The sequence below is a fragment of the Callorhinchus milii genome, unplaced genomic scaffold, assembly GCF_018977255.1.
Source record: "Callorhinchus milii isolate IMCB2004 unplaced genomic scaffold, IMCB_Cmil_1.0 Scaffold7, whole genome shotgun sequence".
In the NCBI taxonomy this organism is placed as follows: Eukaryota; Metazoa; Chordata; class Chondrichthyes; order Chimaeriformes; family Callorhinchidae; genus Callorhinchus; species Callorhinchus milii.
The window spans coordinates 11,072,992-11,093,549 of record NW_024704748.1 but is presented as its reverse complement, the minus strand read 5'-3'; the positions used below and the strand labels follow the sequence as shown (position 1 = coordinate 11,093,549).

The window sequence follows — 20,558 nt, the reverse complement described above, 5'->3', positions numbered from 1 at the left end:
GACATTTAGTTTAGATCATAATGAAATCCCTCCTAAAATCAATTTCCTGGTTTAAAGGGGACATATTGTGGTATTACAGAGCATCACAGAAGACAAAATGTTCTGCATTAACTTTAGTGGCTCTCAATTTTAATCATGTTGGCTGGCACCAAATGCGCTTTAGTTTGGCACAGGTACATGAGTGGATATTTGCCTCAGTTACAATGAACAGAGTAATGCTATTGTAATTTTCGACTAATGCCATTGGATCTTTAATATCTACCTGTACAGGCATGCAGGGTCTCGATTTAATGTTGCATCTGCAGTATGGCATCCCCAAAAATGCAGCACTCCTTAAACCCTGTATTTTGGAGTACCAAATATGTAAATTCAAATTCCCGATATGGAGCATTAACCCACAACCTTCTGTTTCAGAGACGAAAGTGCTACCAGCTGATTTAGGCATAAACCTGTTACAGTACTCTTGTAATGGGGGGGGGGGGGGGGAAGGCTTTAAAGATGCAACACAGTTTATATTTTTCAGATTCCATTATATTAAAAAAAGAGTGAGTTTCTCCATTGCATTATGACCAACAAACATGTTGGGGGTGCCGTTCTTTAAATAAGACATTAAACTGAGGTCACCTGTGTCTGTCCAGGTGGACGTTAAAGATTCCACAGTCCAATTCGAAAAGAGAAAGGAGTTTCTCCCAGTGTCTTGGCCAACAATCTCCCAAATAAAAAAAATGGTCATTCACATCATGGCTGTTTGTGGGACTTGGTGGCGCAGATTGGCTGCTGTGTTCACCCACAAAATATGCTGTTACTTCACTTCACATGTTTTGTGAAGTGCTTTGAGAAGTTCTCCTGCAACTCGCTATATCAAATGCAACAATTATTTCACATGATTATTTCAATGCACTGCCTGGGGGCATCATGGTAATTGATTCCCAAGGATATCCTGTGCAAAGACCAGAGGCAATTACTGTTGCAACATCAGGGGACTCTCTATTGGAATGTTGCAATTCATAAGAGATAAGAGACACATATTAGAGATAAGAGGCAGAAATAAATGTTACAGGCCGATTCCTGTGCAAGAATATATTTGATTTCTTTTGAAGAGTGAGAAGACCTTGCTGTATATTATTCTGTGGTATACTCCAAGGTTTTTGCATTTGTTGATTTATGTTTTGACTTCCAGTGACATTTGTTTTTGGTTTGTTTATGAAATTATTTTTGTCAAAGAAGGATCAACACAGTGGAACTGTATAAACCTAGAGTAATGTTTCCAAGAAGTATTGCAATTAACAAAAGATTTAGCTTATATTAAGATTTTTTTTACTGCTCTGTTGGAATTTGTACCTCGACTTGTTTTCCGTCTTTCAGTCAACAACTCAATTCAAATTGATGTGACACAGAGACTTAAAAGAAAAGGCACTTGTGGCATTCTGAGGACATGGTTTATGATGCACTTCCAATCAGAATGAGGTACCAAGCAGAAAGTGAGAAGAGGGCATTGGTCACAGACTTATTGCTCCAAAAATATTTTTTAAGTACTTGTTTATGGTGGTGTTTCAGAGCTTGGCTCATAAAGGGCAAAAGAGGATACACTTTTTTCCTTTCCTCCATGTGGCTGTACTGCATACGATTAGCATATCTTTCTAATTGCATAAATCAGAAGCTGATGGGGGGGGGAGCGTGAGAAGAAAGGCTATCCCATGGAACAATGTCCAAGTCGCTTTATGATCCATGTCCTGCTTAATGCTGACATTAGAATAATTTGTTTTAACATTCTGAATGAATAATGTAGGTCCCACAATGCTGTGAACACAAAATTGATATTTTTTGATCCTATACAGCAGGAAAGGAATTTGGATGAGTATTCTCAAATCGAACAAAATCACTGAATGGTTCGATTAAATTGCAAAATGTAACATTTCACCCAGAGCTCTGAAATGCTCCTGGATTTCACTATGTCCAATGTTAACAGTGACAGATGACAGTGGCTGTTGTGCAACTGCCCTCAAATCTAATGTTTCATTGAATAGTAAGGATTATCATCACCATCTGGGCAGCTGAATGTAACTTTCTGACGATTTCAAATGATTGACCTTGAACATTTTCGGTTTAAATGTTACTTTGCAGTAGGTACAGTGCCTGACATCATTCCTAATTAGCCTTGGTTACAAGGATTTCATTCCCTCACCAACTGACGTACTAAAATCCTCCAGAAATCCTATAATCCATCAAGAGGTTTGAAGAGTGCTTCACATCTTTGCTGCATTTGATCAAGTTAACGCAAACCAGTTACAATAAAATACCAAATAGCTAGTTCTGGTAGAAATATTGAATGGCATATTAAACATCACAAAGTTACTTTCAATGTCACAATTGGAGAACTAAAGGCAATGTTTTTTGATTGCAAAGGAAGTTATCCTAAGACTATTCAGTTGTTTCAGTGGTATCCTATATAGAATTGCTAGTGTGCTCTTCTCCTCCCTAATTTTCCTCAGAGTGTTTGACTTCTTTTAGTTTCTGATGAGCATTGTTCTGTGAGCATCGGTCGCTTCTGGTACTTGCCCGTGCGGCTGTTATTGATATGTAAGCTCGCGTTAGCAGGCCATTAAACCATTGCAGCGAAGTCTGATCTTGACCTCACTTTGACATCCATATACGTTAATTTCCGAAAGGATACATAAGTTGATTTTCGAGAGAAATGTGCAAAGAGGCATTAATGTGGAAGAGTTTCCTTAGCTATTATTCGGGGTCGTGCTTTATGTAGAAAAAGGATGCCAAAGTAGAAAGTTGTTCTGCTGCCAAGCAAACTAAAAAGATAAGTCATAAAAAAGATGATCTGCAAAGATTTGTAAGTATGAAACTGACAAGGCTACATTGCCGGAATGAGTTGGGCTTCCTCCCAAGCTTCTCTTTGCTTCAACAGTTTTTACAGAATCAATTTGTGACTCGCCCTATCCCAATATCCAGCTTCTTTCTCACCACCCACTTCTTGTCTCTTCAACCTTCCCCCACTCCAGTTCTACTTTGTTTCTTCTTATTTTGTCCTTCATTCTAGTTCAATCTGTTTTGGCCAATCTTATCATGAACATTTTGTCCATTCCTTATCCATACAGATATCCATATGCTTGTGTGCACAGCTCCAAACATTAAATTCTCTCTGTCGTACCCAGAGCAGCTGTCTGAACTACAGAAAATGATGAAATGAAAGTAGGTATTAAAAATCAGACTCAATAGAGAAGCCAGAATCTGAGAGAGCGAAACAAGGCAATAAAAAATAAGATGAAAAGGCAAAATAAATGTTATGCATTGCATCATTTATCATTGCAGACAGGATGAACAATACAAAGTTAAAATATTCGGATAGTGCCCTAATAAAACATGCAAAATATAAATAAATTGACAAACAAGCATTTTGTCAATTGTCCACAATTAGAATCCCTATTATGCACGTTTAATGAAAAGGTCACTGTGCGATGAAAACTACTGTTTGAGATGTTAATTGAAGAATTCAAGGGAATCCTATTTAAAAAAAAGCAGGGTGAAGCTTATGCAATCCTTTCGTTACTCGTCCAGACTTTGGCAAACAATTATTTTACATTTTGATTGTGATACTTTCTGCCAATTACATCTATAGGGTTTGGATGGTTAGACTTCAGCGTTTCCCCAATGCACACTTTGGCGTCCCCAAGCCTTGATTTTTGCCAACCTGCGCCTAATATTCCGGAGTTGGTAAGCAGGATACAAGAGTGTGTATTCCACCCCAACAAATACCTTTAGATTTTCCATGTACAGGTGGGTTACATAGAATTATGTTTGCATGGTGATGGAGTTCTGCATGTGTCAGACACCTGACTGACGAAACACAAATTACCTCCTGAATTCGCAGCACCACTCATGAACAGGAAGATGGAAAAAACATGTTTGTGTTGTTCCCTTGAGTTATTAATTTGTCAATAATTCTTGTCAAATATGAAGTCTTCTCTAAGATCAGCTGCAATTGCACATTGCAACAGATTGAGCTACCAGGAAGAGTGATTGAAGTCAGGACATTGGATCCATTTAGAAACAAATAACTTGATGCTGCAGTGGGAGGAGGGTTTGTTGGGTAATCTAGTAGGAAGAGATAAATTAACTGAGGGGACTTCTTCATCTTAACCTTTCTTGTGATCTAGCGACCTTCCTCCATGATTTGTAATGCTATGAAATGTGAATATTTTAGTGGTTCTGTTATTTATGGAAGAGATAGTTAACAAGTAGACAAGGGTGTGATATTCCTGTAATGCTTTATGGAATCAAACTGCAAAACATTGACCCTCGTAACAGTGCTCCATTATGATTCTATCTTGTAAACAACTTCATTTGAGGACTTGCTAATGTCTGGAGCTTCCTTTGCATTCGTGAAATTAATGTATCATGCATTTGACACCAACTTATTGTTGCTTCTATTTTGCTGTGTCCATTTTGCCAAGATTTGAACTGTTCTGTACAGTTTTCTAACTTGGATGGTTCACATGTAGTTTTGACATGCGTAATTCTTTAAATGTCATGCAGGAGCTAATTAAATGAGGTTGGTTGGTCTGCAGCAGTGGAATAGGAGTACATGTCATGAGGATAACCTGGAAAAGGCTGGAAGGTACTGTGTGTGAAATGTTTGACCCCTCAGTTGATATGGATATGCTGCATTAATTTTGTGTAAACAGGTGTTGGCTTCAAGAGTTTGACATGTGGGTTGCTGGCAGCATACAATGTGTTTAATAAAGCACGAAGTAAGCTCCTCTAGGTTGTGCAAGGAAAGCCTGACCAAGTTTATGTTTCCCTGTATAAAGAGGCATTTGAGCACATTAATATCTCAGGAGGAAATGAACCAATTTACATTTTGCTTTGCTCTTTTGCTAGATTAATCTTAAAACAAAAATGATATTGTGATCGATCTGAAGAAGTTTTAATTTTCAGGCTGGTGCAGTTGAAACAGAAAAAATTCCTGCAATTTATCAATTTTTCTAACATTTTCTTTCAATTTTAACATAAAACACATGGAACATTTCCCAGACAACTTTGTTTACCTCCATGGAATGCTGGCAGGAAACTACTTACTCCAGTTTTCGAATTCAAGGACCTTGTCCTTGAGTTCACAGCCCTGCATGGCCTTGCCACTCCTTACCTTGGTCAAAGCCTGCAACTCTATTTCCCCACTTGTTCGCTCAGCTCAGCTAATACCAGCCTATTTTGTGATTCCCCTCACCCGATCAGTCCCAGCATCAATGGGCAAGCTTTCAGCCATTTTGCTCCTGCTTAATGGAACTCCATCCCAGAGTCCCTCCACGTAGCTCCTACCCTCTCTACCTTTAACACCCACCTTAAGATCTTTCATTTCACACCCCACACCCACCCCCCCCCCCCCCCACCCACCATTATTGTGGAGTCCTGTAGCTCAGTGGTTAGAGCACTCGTCTCGCAAGCGAGAATGCTCTTCTATTCCTGGAAGGGCAAAATATTGGGCAAGTTTCCTTACTCCGTATGCCACTGTTTACCTAGCAGTAAGTAGGAACATGCTTGTTAGTCGATTCGTGGATCGCTTTTCCGGGAATAATAATCCCTAAAAAAAACAATAATAATTTGGTCACTCAAACCACGACTCTTCATGGGACACTGCTGTGCACAATTGGCTGGCGCGTTTCACCCACAAATATACAGTCAATTAACTTTACAGCATATTCTATGAAGCGCTTTGAGATGTCTAGAAGATGTGAAAAGCGCTATATCAATGCAAGGATTATTATTATGCATCAGACAGTCAGTTGTGTAAAGCGCTTTGAGACATTCCACCCTACATGGAAGATGCAAAATAAATATAAATTGAGTTGTTTTATAATGATAAAAGCAATAATAATCCTTGCGTTTGGTATAGCACCTTAATGTGTTGGAAGGATATCTCAAAGCACTTCACAGGATTTATTGGGAAATGGAGAGATTGTGTTTTTCGAAAGCAGAAGATATGCACTTAGGTGCAATGTGCTCGCATGAAAATTCAACTTGCCCTAAACTATTCAGTAATATCCTCATTGAATATCAAGTTTGAACCTTACATTGGTCTTGTGCATACTGCTTTGTATGAGCTCCCTCTAGTGTTTGTTGGGTGCAAACAGCTGAGGTTTCAGGTAAAAAATGTTTTTTCTCTGGTTTTCCAATAAAGTAATTCCCATCATTAAACTTTTTTTTAAACTTTATTATTTTTCTAATTTGGACCACAAAAATGTTCTGGGTTGTAAGGACCTTGTGGATGTCACTTCCCTCTTTTTCGACCGTGCCTTCTGCCACCCTCCTACCCTCCCATGCTCTCACCCTCCCTTACCCCAATCCACCCCCACCACCCTGCTCAGCTCTAAATCCCTGACTGTCCAGCGCCTTGGGATTTCCTCCCAACATGAAAGGCGTTATACAAATGTAATATTCTATTGCATTGCATTGCTTTTCAGCGGTGATGGGGGGAAATAATTTTGAATTATATACATCAGTGTGGCTTAATTGTGATTAAGCATTTTGTAAACTATAGTCAAGCTCTTTGCTGTAACATTTTATGAATTAAGTTAAATGTGACAAGTTAAGGACTTAGAATGGAGTGAGGGAAACTCTTGAATGTTGGTTATAAAACGTCCCCTTTTTAAACAAAATGTGCACCTTGAAATTCTGCAACTGAAAGGTTGATTGTAATATCTAAGATGGATAGTATTCCATTTCAGATCATCAGGCGGAATGTAAATGCAAATTTTGGTTCAACCAGTGGCATTTTTATGCTTAGACTGAATTATAATAATAATAATCCTTGCATTTGATATAGCGCATTTCACATCTTCTCGACATCTCAAAGCGCTTCACAGAATAGACTGTAAAGTGAATCGACTGTGTATTTGTGGGCGAATTCCCTTCGTTGCTTCCTGAAATCAAAGGAACATCAGTCAGCTATGCATACATATACATATTCCATTTTACTCCCTCCCACCCCACCCCCCACTTCCACGCGCACACACACACATGCACACATACAGTTAAGAGGCTAGGATTAAGGCCCACAGCTGTCGTCAGCAACTGAAGGCTAGCAGAATGCTGGGATATATTGCTAAATCAGTTAAGTTTAGATCCCCAGAAGTCATACTGAATAATGTTCCAGTTAGACCACACCTTTAGTACTGCATACAGTTCTGTTCACTGCGACGTGCTGACGAGAGCAACAAGGATGATCTCCAGTGTTAGAGGAATAAGCTATGAGCAAAGATTAGGCAAGTTAGGACTTTTCAATCTTGAGAGAAGATGACTCAAGGGGAATTTCATAGAGGTGAACAAAATTTTAAATGGGAGTGAAAACGTAAACGCAGATCAATAGTTTCAGATGCAGCAAAACAGTACAACAAGGTTTAGAGTTGTAAAAGGTAATTTCAGGACAACAACAACAAAAAGTTGCATTTATATAGTGCCCCTCATGCAGGGTAGTGTCCCAGAGCGAAAACAGATTTCAGGGAGTTTTTTTTTACTTGGAGGAATAAGTTGTCAGGAAAGGTAGTAGAGGCCAGGACGATGGACTCATTTAAAAAGCAGCTTAATGTAGTGGTGGTGGGGGAGGAGTGTATGATGGATGTTGTGGAAGGATGAAATTGAATTGGCCAAAGGGCCAAGCCAATATTGTGATCTTGTGACTCAAGAAGCTCCTGACTTGATAGTTTACGAAAATGTCTCCTTCCCACCACTGATCTCTCTCACCTTCAGCAGAAAAGTCACAGCAAAAGAAAAACAATCTGTTTATAACAGTGAAGAGAAAATACAAGCCTATCGGGAGTAGGGATTTCAAGGTTCTGCTTCAGCTAATCACTCCTTACTCCCTTGTGCCGTATTCTATTCCCTATCTGACAGAACACTTTGTTGACTGCTCTATCAGCAGTCACCAGGAGGTGTTCAAAAGTGGCCAAACTCGATCTAACTCCTCACTCCCTCATTGGAAGGAACCACATGGGTTGCTTTCATATTATATGTCCATTCGTCCAATAAAAGACAATTAGAGTCTCTTAAAACCAAATTATTTAGTTTAATGATCACAAAAAAGCACTAATAATTCTATAGTTACTGCTGCAACTCTGTGTCTTGAACTGATACTTAGGTAGGACTTTGAGCTGATATTTTGGTCTGACGCTCTAATGCAACACTGGGGTGGCCCTGAATTGTTGAAGGTGGCATCATTTGGATGAAATGTTTAACTGAGGTCCCATCCACCTGTTCAGATGGATGTTATTGGTTGTATTCAAAAAGAGATGAGAGATTCTTGAGTCAACAATCTCCCCCAGATTAAAAAAAGGTAATTCACTTCATGGCTGTTTATGGGACATTTCTGTACACAAATTGTCTGCACTTACCTGCCAATAAACAGTCAATCATTGCACATTACAGAAAACTCTATTTTGAAATGTCCAATATCAAATAGAAGGAATATTTTTATAACTTTCAATGATATCACTCAATTTTGCACAGCAGAAATAAAAATGTCATTAAGAATTTTTTTCTAAGGATTGACCCTAACTGATACGCCAGAAGGAAAGTAAGGTTTGTAAAAGCAGCTTTACTAAGAATAAACCAAATTAATTTGAGTTGATTATTAAACTGGCAGCTAAGTACAATTTTAAATCCCTTTGCCATTTCTATGTCATATGAGCTTGGAGTTGCTTCTCAGTATTCAGCAGGGGGCCAAAAGGGCATTTCAGTGTCCTAGATAGAAACTTCATTATCAGTTTAAAATAGCATAACTGCGTATATTTAAGTCTCTTATTCGAAGCCAACTGCATTGTCCTTTCATATTGTACATAAACATAGATCATAATCTATGGTTCAGAGATGATCGGAGAATCTCCACAGACCAGTTATGTGGTTGCAAAGAGTCCTCATGGAAGTATATCAAACATTAAATGATGTAGATAATCGTAACTCAGGATATTACTTCAGATCAACTCGAAATAGGACAAGAATAGTTTTAAAATTGTTGTTATAAAGAACCTTTCATTTGAAGACTGATAAGTGAATGGATCAATCTTTCTTGTTGGGTGATAGATGCAAAAACAATAAGGACATAAGAGAAATGATTTTCCCTGGTGACCTGACTAAAAATCCCCAAAATGAAATTAGGTATTCACTTCATGGCTGTTTTGGGGGCATTGCTGTGCAAATTGCTAGCTAACAAATACACAAACATGACCCAATCAGAAAACCTTGAGTTTTGAGCTTTCAACGTAATAGACATTACATCAAATGCAAGGACTAATATTATTTCTATTAACCACAGATGTGGCATTTCAAAGCTGTTGATGTTTTCCCATTTTGGTCAAACAAATGTTTTATTTTGACCCTCAGTCCACCAAGTGCTCAGAGCAATGCAAAGGTTGTATTATACACAGCAAGGAAAAAGCTTTGTAGAAAACAGAATGCAAATTCAAAACAAATTAAATTAGCGCACAATCATATTTAGTCACCAAAGTCCCTGAGGATTTGAGACTGTCTGCCCTGGTTTCAGTTTATGAAAGCCCAGCTGTCATGCAGAGGGTCTATACCCTTTAATGCTGTGTAGGCAGGATGGTAGAACTATGTTTATCCGCAACAAGATTATCCCCATCCCAATTACTTCTCATAATTGGGAAAGCAAATAATCTGCTCAGGTCCTGCATCTCTGACTTGCATCATACCTCCCTAACCTATTTGCATTGTACAACCAACTGCTTTGAACAGGTATTAGGGAATAGCTCTAATTGAGACTTTTGTTGTTTTGTTTTCCCCCACACCTTTCAAAGCAGTACTGCCTCAGTAACTTCCATACCAAGTCTAATCGGCCTTTCTCACAAGTCTTAACAAATTGTTAATCTAAGGTTAAAACTGAGCTTGATCAATTCCTCGCCTGATAATGTCCTCGCCTGATAAACATGCACTGCACCTTCTAACTGTACAATGGATAGTTTGCTAATCTATGGTGCTGCAGTATCATGTCTTAAGCGTCAGAGTTAACCACTCCCTACCACCAAATATAGAGCACAATCCCACTTGCCAACAACAACAAATTGCATTTGTATACTGCCTTTCACGTCGGGATGATGTCCCAAGACATTGATCACAAGACTACTATGAATCAGAATTAAAGACAATGATACAGTAGCACCAGGAAAAACTCCCCTTCTAAATTTTTAGTCTTTTTCGTCCATCCTCACTCTCCTTACTTCAGTTTGTGGCATTCCAATTCCGGACATAAAGCGTCTTTTCATGGGAGCCTTGGCATTTAACATCCCTAATGAAGGCAATAATTTATAAAGCCATGTTTGTTCCAGAAGCCCTCACAAAATATAAAATAAGCCTACAAAATACAGTCACAACATTTTACCGAAAATTCTGTGAAACACTTTCAGACTTCCCACTGACGTGAAAGGTGCTTTATCAAATGCAAGGATTATTATTATAATATGTTGTGAAGCATTTGCTTATGATGCTTGTGATGGTTAAATGTTTCTCTTTAAATGTTAATGTTGGATTTGGAAAAGTGCAAAAATGTGTCATTCTGCAAATTAATATGGCAGCTTTATTTTAAAATGACGCTTAAATATGTTTTTTCTTTTGCCTTTGTCCTGCTTACATGCTTTCAAAGCTTGTTCCCAAGTAAGCAGAGTACGCAGTTTGAAGAGTTGTGATTAAGTCAGGATTATTTTTTCATTTAGAGGATTTCAAATCCCTGGCGACATTGATTGCATGAGCTTTCTCTTTGCATAGTAAAGACTTTAGTGCAAACAGTGGGCTTGTGATTTTCTCAAGCACTGCTCGTGTTGAATGAAGCCAGGCCAACACCGTGCCTACTGAAGATAGGTGCAAACAATGTGGAGGTGACATGTGTAACTCCTATAGGGCAGCCCTAGATGTGAATGGCAATAGACCATTTTAGGAGCAACTGAAAGGCAGGCAGGTTTGTTATTGACAGTCAAGAATATCTTCCTCGGTGAGTCGAAAAGGAGCTTATGTTGTAATATCCTGATGGAAAATGGCTTTTAAAGCTCTGGTACATCAAAGATCATAGTCCAAGCTGTGCGAGGCTCCTGCACCGCATTTTGCTTTTTTTTAATATAAAAAAAATTCCCCCTGTGTTTACTGTGGTTCTCTCGCTGAGTACGACTGTCATCTGTATTTAGCAGTTGCTTTAATGTATTACCGGACTCTACTGTGCCAAAGTCAAAGATTCTACAGTTTAGTCTTTTACCCACTTGGTAACACAAAAACATCACTCGTCTCAAGAGGAATGGAATTATGAGATGTTTTGTTGTTGATTGGATTCACTGGGTTCAGTAACGCTGTAGTAATGAGCATTGAAGGAAACCGAGTTGTTAACACAAATGATGTGAGCTGGGAACATCATTAAACTCCAGCACTGTTTTTAAAAAAAACTTTTAAATGTTGAGGGCTCCAAAAACAGAACAAGGACACACTCGATCCACCCTGGTAGCTCTTCACAGACCGAGCCGCTGAGCCCCTCGAGAATCATGATTCCGAGTAAAATTTTGGTCTACCGTACTACAAATGGAGCCACCCGAACCGAGACCATGCGAAGCACCAGGAGACGTAAAAAATCCCTGGGTGACCTGTTCCAAAACGGATACCGTGTCAAAGCTGGTCACGGACACAACGCGGACAAAGAGGAGCAAGACAGCTTCCAACATTCCATAGCCTCCTGCTATCGGGTTGCATGTTACTGGGGTAAGGACACTCTTCCAACAGGGTTACAAAGGGTTATAAAGGATAGTGCGACTTTGCATATGACTCTGTTGCAATTTCTCTATGGAGTTAGGAAATGTACTTTTAATGGTGACTTTGTCTGATGGTGTTTTTAAGATCTCTCAGCAATTGCATTTTAATCTGTATTCAGAAAGCTGGACTTGTTATTCAGTGAGTTTTGTTGAGTACCAGAGGCTTGGAATGTGCTGTTAAATTTCAATTACAACCTGCAGCAAAAGAATACATTTGTTTCATAGAGTTTTCAAATTTGTGATAGTGCTGTGAAATATGTCAGCGTTCCTTGCTGTAGTGTTTCTGACTATATTTTCAGCTTTGTCGTTTTATGATTAAGGTAAAAACTGAACGTTAAACAATTGACCACATTTTTTTAGGATTTCCTCTCACAGCTTTTCTTATATATATTTTTTCAGTTATTCTAGTTTCATTTCAATATTTTTGTTTAATTTAATCTTGAAATGCATAATTTCTGTATCAGGACAGGTACAAAATTGATTTGCTTTCATTTCTAAATGCTGAATACTCTTATTGGAGAATTTGCAGAAATGAACCATCCCAGAGTAGATCCCTTAGTTCACAGGACACGGAATAAACCGAAATGAAGCTATGAAGTAGCATTGTCTGTTTGGGTGCAGAACTAAATCTCGGTTTTCAAATGGTTGACAGCCTGCGCGTTATTTCAGAGCCATCTGCCCTTGTTTTACATTGGCTGTGTGCGCAACATCAGGCTATTTTTAAGATCACTCTACTCGAGGTCCCTTTAGGTTTGGAAGTCTAAAAATACTTCCAAATATTCAGGCCAGTGTATTTCTTAAGGCCAATTTATCAAACTATGAATGGGAGCTGCTGGCATTCCAGATCACATTGAATTTAAGCTGCGAATCGCAGGTCTAGCAGAAATCCTGATAATTTTGACTCTGCAACCAAGTGACATTTGTCCCATATTATTTGCTTATAAATTTCCTATTGAGCTTCACTCTATAAGAACATAAGAATTTGCTAGGAGAAAGAAGACCAAGGACCATCAAGTTCACCTTCCATCATCCTGGTAGTCACTTGACATGTCGTGTCCAAAACTATATAATGTATCCCAAGATATTATTTTCCAGCAGAAATCCATCTAATTTTTTCTTGAAACATACTATCTTGACAGTATTCTTGAAAGAATATAGGGAAACAATTTTTGGATACACTAATCTTTCTTTAAAAAAATATGAAATGTGATATTCTCTAGATTTGTCATGTGCAAGAGACCATTATGATTGGCGCCTTTGGTCCTGGAGTGATACCAGTGTGCTGAGTCGATTGATCTCAGCTCAGGTGAAAACTAGATGGTGTCGCAGTACAGTAGTTGCTTATAAATTTCCTATTGGGCTTCACTCTATCTTGAAGAATGATGTAGATTTTAAAGCAGAGTTAGGGAAGGAAAAATCAACCTGTAGTTCCTGCTCCCAACCATCTAGAGACTCCTGTTTGTGGTACACAAGTGTGGAAATCAGATAAGGACAGGTCAATTTGCCCCCTCAACTTGTGTTTGTAAAAGGCTTAAGCTGTTATGAAGTATTTTTGATCAATGTGCACCTTTTATCAAACAATCCTGTAGCTCAGTGGTTAGAGCACTCGCTTTGCAAGTGAGAGACCTGAGTTCAATTCCAGGCAGGTCAGGGCGAAACCTTGGGCAAGTTTCCTTACTCCACACAGAGCCTAATAATAATCCATCCAAAAACAAAACAATAATAAATTGGTCATTTTCAATCCACGACTGTTTGTGGGACATTGCTGTGCGCAATTGGCTGCCGAGTCACCCACAAATATACAGTCAATTCACTTTACACTATTTACTGTGAAGCGCTTTGGGACGTCGAGAAGACATGAAAAGCACTATATCAAATGCAAGGATTATTATTATTATAATCTACTTTTTATGTGTTTTATTTATTGTTCACTTCTTCTCCTGAGAGGCCTGAGTGTGAGGTGAAAGTGTGTGGGGGCATGGGCCATGAACTATCCTTGATCACTCTACCTATCTGATCTTACAGGAGGTGTAGTTTGAACAACAAAGGTTTAGAAGTTTGCTTTTCAATGCCTTCCCCATCTGAAATGCACCCAGCCTCCTTATGATGGTCTCTTCAGCTGGTCTGAAAACAAACTACATTCAACTAGCTGAACCACAAGTGTTCAAATGTCAAGGCAGGCTTGGGTTGATGAAACATCCTATGGTTGCAAATCAAATATTGAACACCTGCCAATTCCTATTGTTTGCATGTGTAGTAACATGATACTTTTGTCAATGAAGTCAGAGCCTGTGGAGAGTGGACATGTTTGATCTTCACAAATGCAGCCTTGCATTTAGGACCAGAAGCTTACAGCTAGGCCTAGAGTCTGTACACAAATTACATTTTCATTTTAAGCTTATTGCCCATCTCACCAAACATTTTTAATATGTAAATACCTGAAATTCAATTTTAATATGTAAATCGCTGAGTTGCAGTCTTGCCACAACTCCAGCTATTCACTTGAGTTCATGCAATGATGAATGACCTCACTGGTCCGACGTCCATGACATCCTCATTTGGGAAGGGAATGCATGTGTGAACAATTCATCTGTGAGTCAAACACTTGACCCTTTACTTTATCTGTCAACCACAGATGCAAAAGTGCACTTTTCAGACGAACGGTGTGCATTGGGTTTAAGGCATGGAGTTTGGTAAAGCAGAATTGCATGACTGCAAAAAAAATACCTTGTACCTATTCAGTACATAAAATAGTGGCATCATTGTATTCATGAAAAAAATGTTCAAGCATTTCAAATAATATTGGCATGAACATTTCAAGCTGAATATTTTATGTAATTGACTTCATTCTTACACTATTCCAACTAAGTATAAGTAGAAGGAACATGCAAGTAGCCAGTGAAAATGAGTTTCCTTTGTTAAATTGAGAGTTTATTCCACATATTGATCTCTTCTGTGAACCGAATAGGTTAAACTTCTGTACCTGACACATAATAGCTGTCTTACCAATTTGGCATGGAGGGAAAATATACAGACACAATTGAGGTTCGATCCCTAGTCTGTGATGAGTTAATTGATCTCTGAATCAATTGTACGTGTAGCCTCAATGCCTCAACAACAACAACAACAAGATTCCATTTATAAAGCGCCTTTCACGTCAGGAGGACGTCCCAAGGCGCTGCACAGTTGGGTCATGACCCGAGCAGGGGGGAAATGGTCAGGGTGAGGGGAGGGAAGGGAGGGAGCGAGGAGGGGGGAAATGGTCAGGGTGAGGGGAGGGAAGGGAGGGAGCAAGGAGGGGGAAATGGTCAGGGTGAAGGGAGGGAAGGGAGGGAGCGAGGAGGGGGAAGAGAGTCGAGAGGGGAGCTGAAGGCTCGGTCAAAGAGAAAGGTTTTGAGACCGGCCTTGAAGGAGGAAAGGGAGGAGGCGGCGAAGGCACTGGGGAATGGAGTTCCAGAGCCTGGGGGCTGAGAGGCTGAAGGCCCGACCACCGATGGTAGGGCGGTTGGGGCGGGGGACGTGGAGCAGACCTGAGTAAGGGAAGGGAAATCATCCACAGTTCTCACTGTTGATAATACTTTCTAATGATTCCACCCACACCCTGATATAGATGTTTATATGTGGATTCTGGAAAAAATAATGGGAAGAACACAATGTCATATGGTCACATTTAATAAGTAATTTAACTACCCACATAATACTGATAATGTGGAGACTCTAGTTGTAAATTTATAACATACAGCAGTTTATTCCAATTGAATACAATGCAGTATAGCAACCATGCACGTAATCTCTCTCAAGAGCAATCTTAATATTTGAAGACTTTTGGTAGTAATCAGACCAAGATATGAAGTACAAAGACATTAGGAAAAGGTTTGTTATTTTCTTGCCCTGTTCTAACGTTTTGTGAATGATTTTTTTCCATCCATTAGGCCAATGTTAACTCAGCTCTTCAAAGTGTGTTTTTACCACACATGTGTGGAATGGTCTTATTTGTAAAAAAAAACTTTAGAAATCTGGATTTTGTGAGTTGCATCTTGCTTTCACAACTTTTCAAGAAAGATCTTAAAGCTTGATAGAAACTTGATATCATACCCTGCCTTATTCATTTTAATTGCTTTAATAATCTCGTGTTTATAGATAGCACTGTCTCAGAAGTGTAGTAAATTAATGTATTTATGTTCACAGATTATTGTTTCAGCTAGTTCTGTCTCAATCTAGACCAATTTGGTTTATGATTGTTTCATTTAATAATCTAGACTTTGTATTGCTTTGCATGAGAGGTAAAGGGCTTGTTGCATCTATTTCAGGCCCATTTCCAAATTAGGGTGTATGATATTACAGGAGGGGCAATACAAATGTTACCATCAAAATTGAGGAGTGTTCAGTTTCCTTTCTCAATGTTTCTCAAATGGAAGGTTGCGATTAATTTCCTGTCGTCGATCCAAAATGGTTATTGATGAAACTCAATTTTTGATGCCACAACTCTTTGCAATTCTGATGGATATTGAAGATCAGAATTAATCACTTATTTAATAAGCATGATAAATGTGGAATCTTTGAAGATCAACAAAACTTCAGGTAGCCTATTCCCATTCAATAAGTTTGAAAAATGTTTATGTACAACAGACAGCTAATTAGAGTAACATTGACTACGGACACTTGTATATTCTTTTGGGGTATTTACCCAATCAGTGTTGCATCTCTGTGACAATTCCAGATGAACAGCTATTGCTATTGCCCTTTTATTTTATCATTCGTTATCTTAAAAAAGGTAAATCATGTAGCATCCAGGATAGGGCCACTTTATCCCTTGGGGATTTGACTTGCCTTGAGACATGGCTTCACTTTCAATTCTTATTCATGTGCCTGAGACGCTTGTTAAATTCCAATAGTACTTGACATTAAGATAAACCTGACTAGCTTTGCCGGTATACTTCCTCAAAGCCAGTCTTGGCCCAGGGATATCGTGATTGCACCATCTCCTTCTAACTGATGAATCTCTAAGTAAGCCTGATTGGATTCGAACTCGAATGTTCTGGTTTTGGATTTAGTCCCCTGGTTGAGCTATCTTGGATTTAAGGAAAAGATAAAATACACTAGATTTGAGAAGGTATTAAGATGTAATCTCGTTAGTATTGGATTATATCTGGAAAGAAATAAACTTGAAAATTATGATTGAATAGGGACAGTGGAGGAGGTTTGCCCAAATATGTGCGTCAAAGAAATTACCTGTGAACTGAATGAGCTCTTTTGCCGTATCAACTTTTCCCAATTTCTTCTTCTCAAATAATTTCAGATCTAGCTTGTTTTTATTTGTGTTTTGCTGTATTTAGCATTGATTTGAGGGGAGGTAATGATGACAGGGATTACAGTTTGTGATTCATTCCTAGACCTCAGGCATTCAGAAATGTGTTACGGAACCTTAACATTTTTGAGTTTCTGTTTTAACAGGGTATTTGAAGCCACCAAGAATTGGGGCTATTAAAACGTTATACATTCTGTAGTGTGTGCACACTGCAGATGCTGTTGTTCATCAGTCCAGATGATAGTTGATGTCACAAATCATAACTATCACACTGGGGTTTAATATGCAGCTGTTTTTAATGTGATTCCTTAATAAGGAAACCAGAAGTACTTTACTCCAACTTGGGGAAACTGCATCCCAGCGCAATCTATTTTCAGAGCTAAGTTAAAATGTGTGATATTATCAGAAGTAATCTTAATAGATTTCTTATTCTGTATACAGAAGCTCTTAACCTGTGTTTGTGTCTCCAGTAATTCTGAATGTCATTCCTGTTTTAATGTTTGTAAATGGTTTATGAGATGTCAGATTTTCCAATAACTTTTTGTGTTGTTTCTTTCACAGGCTTACGATTTTTAAGAGCTCTGAGGCTGATACAATTTTCAGAAATTTTACAGTTTCTGAATATTCTAAAAACAAGGTAAGCAACCTCAGCAGCAATCATCTATTTTCATAATTGATGACAATTGCACATATTGCTACCATTGCAATAGCAAGATTGGATCTGCCAATATATTTTCAAATGTTTTCCTTTGTTCTTATGCTATCTAAAAAAAATTCTATAATTCTTTAGATAGTGGGTTCTGCACCATGCAAATTAAATGTACTTACAGGAGATAATTGTGTTTAACTCCTAGGCTTAACTCCTAGAAGACCTATGAATAATATGGTTTAAAAGCATCCACACCAAAGCCTCTGTAATAATAATAATAATAATCCTTGCATTTGATATAGCACTTTTCATGTCGGGAGGACGTCCCAAAGCGCTTCAACAGAACACACTGTAAAGTGAATTGACTGTATATTTGTGGGCGAACGCGGCAGCCAACTGCGCACAGCAATGTCCCACAAACAGTCGTAGATTGAAAATGACCAATTTAGTATTGTTTTTGGTTTTGGAGGGATTATTATTAGCCGTGTGGAGTAAGGAAATTTGCCCAAGGTTTCGCCCTGCCTGGAATTGAACTCAGGTCTCTCGCTTGCAAAGTGAGTGCTCTAACCACTGAGCTACAGGACTCCGACTGTATCGGTTAACAGGAAGGCTTTGCACTATAGCAGATGATGGATCTGCTCCAGTGTAAACTCTTGTAAAGTGTTTTTGGTACTTGTAAATTTGCATTGACTAGTAATAACCTTATTACCGCTGAACACCAACAGTGATGTGATTTTAGTGGTTGCATTGTTACGTAATTTTTCTTACAATGCCAGACACGTTACCTCAAAGAGTTCATGCACATTAATATGTATTTTGAATACACTTAACTAAATGCATCCCTACACAAAAATCCAAATTGCACATTTTTGTTTTTGATCTGATGTGCTGATGATCATTTTTTTTCAAAAGGGGAGTTGTGAGTAATTTTCAGAACATTATGATTTTTCAAGTAATTTGGAGAGAGATTGTGCAGAGGGTAAAATTGAGATGTGGTAATTCAGTGGTTTAAGGAATGGATTAAACATTCTATGCATTTATTCTATGTATGACACATAACACAAATGGAAGCATTGAAAGGTAGATATAAAGTTTGAGTAACTGACGTAACATGTACGGCTAACTTTAGTCCATCTACTTTATAATTAGAATTTTTCAGAAAAGAGATTACGATTAAAGAAAATAATGCAATATTGTGAAGATAAAATATATACAATGAGTGGACAAGTGCAAGAATTGAAACCTGAAAATTCTATCCAGTATATTCTACACAAATTCTACTGTGCTGGCCAACAATCCCCCAAATAAAATTGATCTTTCACTTCATGGCTGTTTGTCAGGCATTGCCGTGCACAAATTAGCTGTCGTATTTACCTACAAATGCACATTCTACACTTTATTATAATCCTTGCATTTTATTTTTGATAGGTGTCGATCTGTCTTAGTTGGCAGCACACTTACCTCTGAGGTCAGAAGAATGTGGGTTCAAGCCCCTAGTCAGAATTTTTAACTCACTTAGTACATGAGGATACATCTTAATATTTTGAATGTTTTTCATTATTGGGATTGAGGTAGTCTAAGCACTTTCTCCTAAGAGTTGATGGATTGGAGTGAATTCTGTGACAGAGAAGAATATATATGATTGATAGGAGCAGATTTGAAGGGCCAAATGGCCTTTCCTCGTTTTTTTTTGTTGCTTACTTCCCGCTTACTTCATTACAGGTTGTCCTGTTGAGGCTTTGCTGTCACGTTTTGTATTATTTATTAACGCCACCAATTTTCCTGCCTGATTCTAACCACTATTATTATACTTCGAGCAGCTCCACGTCGTGTCATGCAAATGCTTCGTGAGATTATGAGGCAAGATTAGGGCCTCTGGTGACACAAAGACAGGGTTTTACATCGATCTAACACAGCTGTCTGTATATATTAACACTCTGCTTGGTCAGCCTCAAATAACAAGTTTTTTTTGTTTCCCGAATGGTTTTATTTTATTTAAGTTGGTGAACCATTTGCATTGTTGTATGTGAAGTTTTGTAGCGCAAAATCACAGTTGATATAAACTAATGTGACAGAGCAAAACAGCCCAAATAGCTAATAACCTGTCAAACATCTTGGCTCTCAACTAGCATTTCCCTCTCTGTGTAGACAGTACGCACTGACCTGAACATAATTGTCGACACTGTAGTTATCAAACCATCACATCATCTAGAGTCGATGGCTGAGATTAAATTTGATATCTCTGCTGCTGTTATTCTACTGCTGTCTGGGGGCTTCTGCTGTGAGCAAGCCCATAACAATGCGATTTAATGTTCACTTGTGCAGAGAAATACTGCATTGTCCACACTGCATGAAAAGTATGTGAAGGAAAAAAATGGATCCGAACGGAGCCACTATTCTCTTCCATTCTAGACTGAAGATCTAAGGACAGAGCTCCCGGTTTAAGTTCCTGGTGCAAGATCTTTCAAAACTGGCATGTTTGGTCAATATAAGATATACTTCCAGAACGTTAGAGTCAGCTGCAACAGTCATAAAAATGTGCTTGTCTTAGTGCAAATTAAAGGGACGGAATTTGTAAAGTTACTCTGGCCATAAGTAAGTAATTAAATGAGTGTCATTAAGGTTTATACGGCACTGTCACATAATATTTTACACTAAATAAAATGCTACAGAATTTCGTACATCATCAATAAAACATCATTACCTCCACTGTGTCCTGACAAAATTGTGAGCCCAAAAGTGTAGAACTGAATGTATCTGTGAGCTGATGACATCCAGAGTATCAAAGTGA

The 20,558-nt window shown here is 38.5% G+C and overlaps 1 protein-coding gene across 1 annotated transcript in view; it reads left to right on the top strand.

Moving 5' to 3' along the window:
• Nucleotides 1-20,558, top strand: part of kcnma1a (potassium large conductance calcium-activated channel, subfamily M, alpha member 1a) — a 325,301-nt gene that overhangs the window by 188,003 nt on the left and 116,740 nt on the right. The window contains exon 6 of the mRNA XM_007898488.2: nucleotides 17,680-17,755. Coding sequence (XP_007896679.1) covers nucleotides 17,680-17,755 — 76 coding nt within the window. The remainder of the gene's footprint in view (nucleotides 1-17,679; nucleotides 17,756-20,558) is intronic.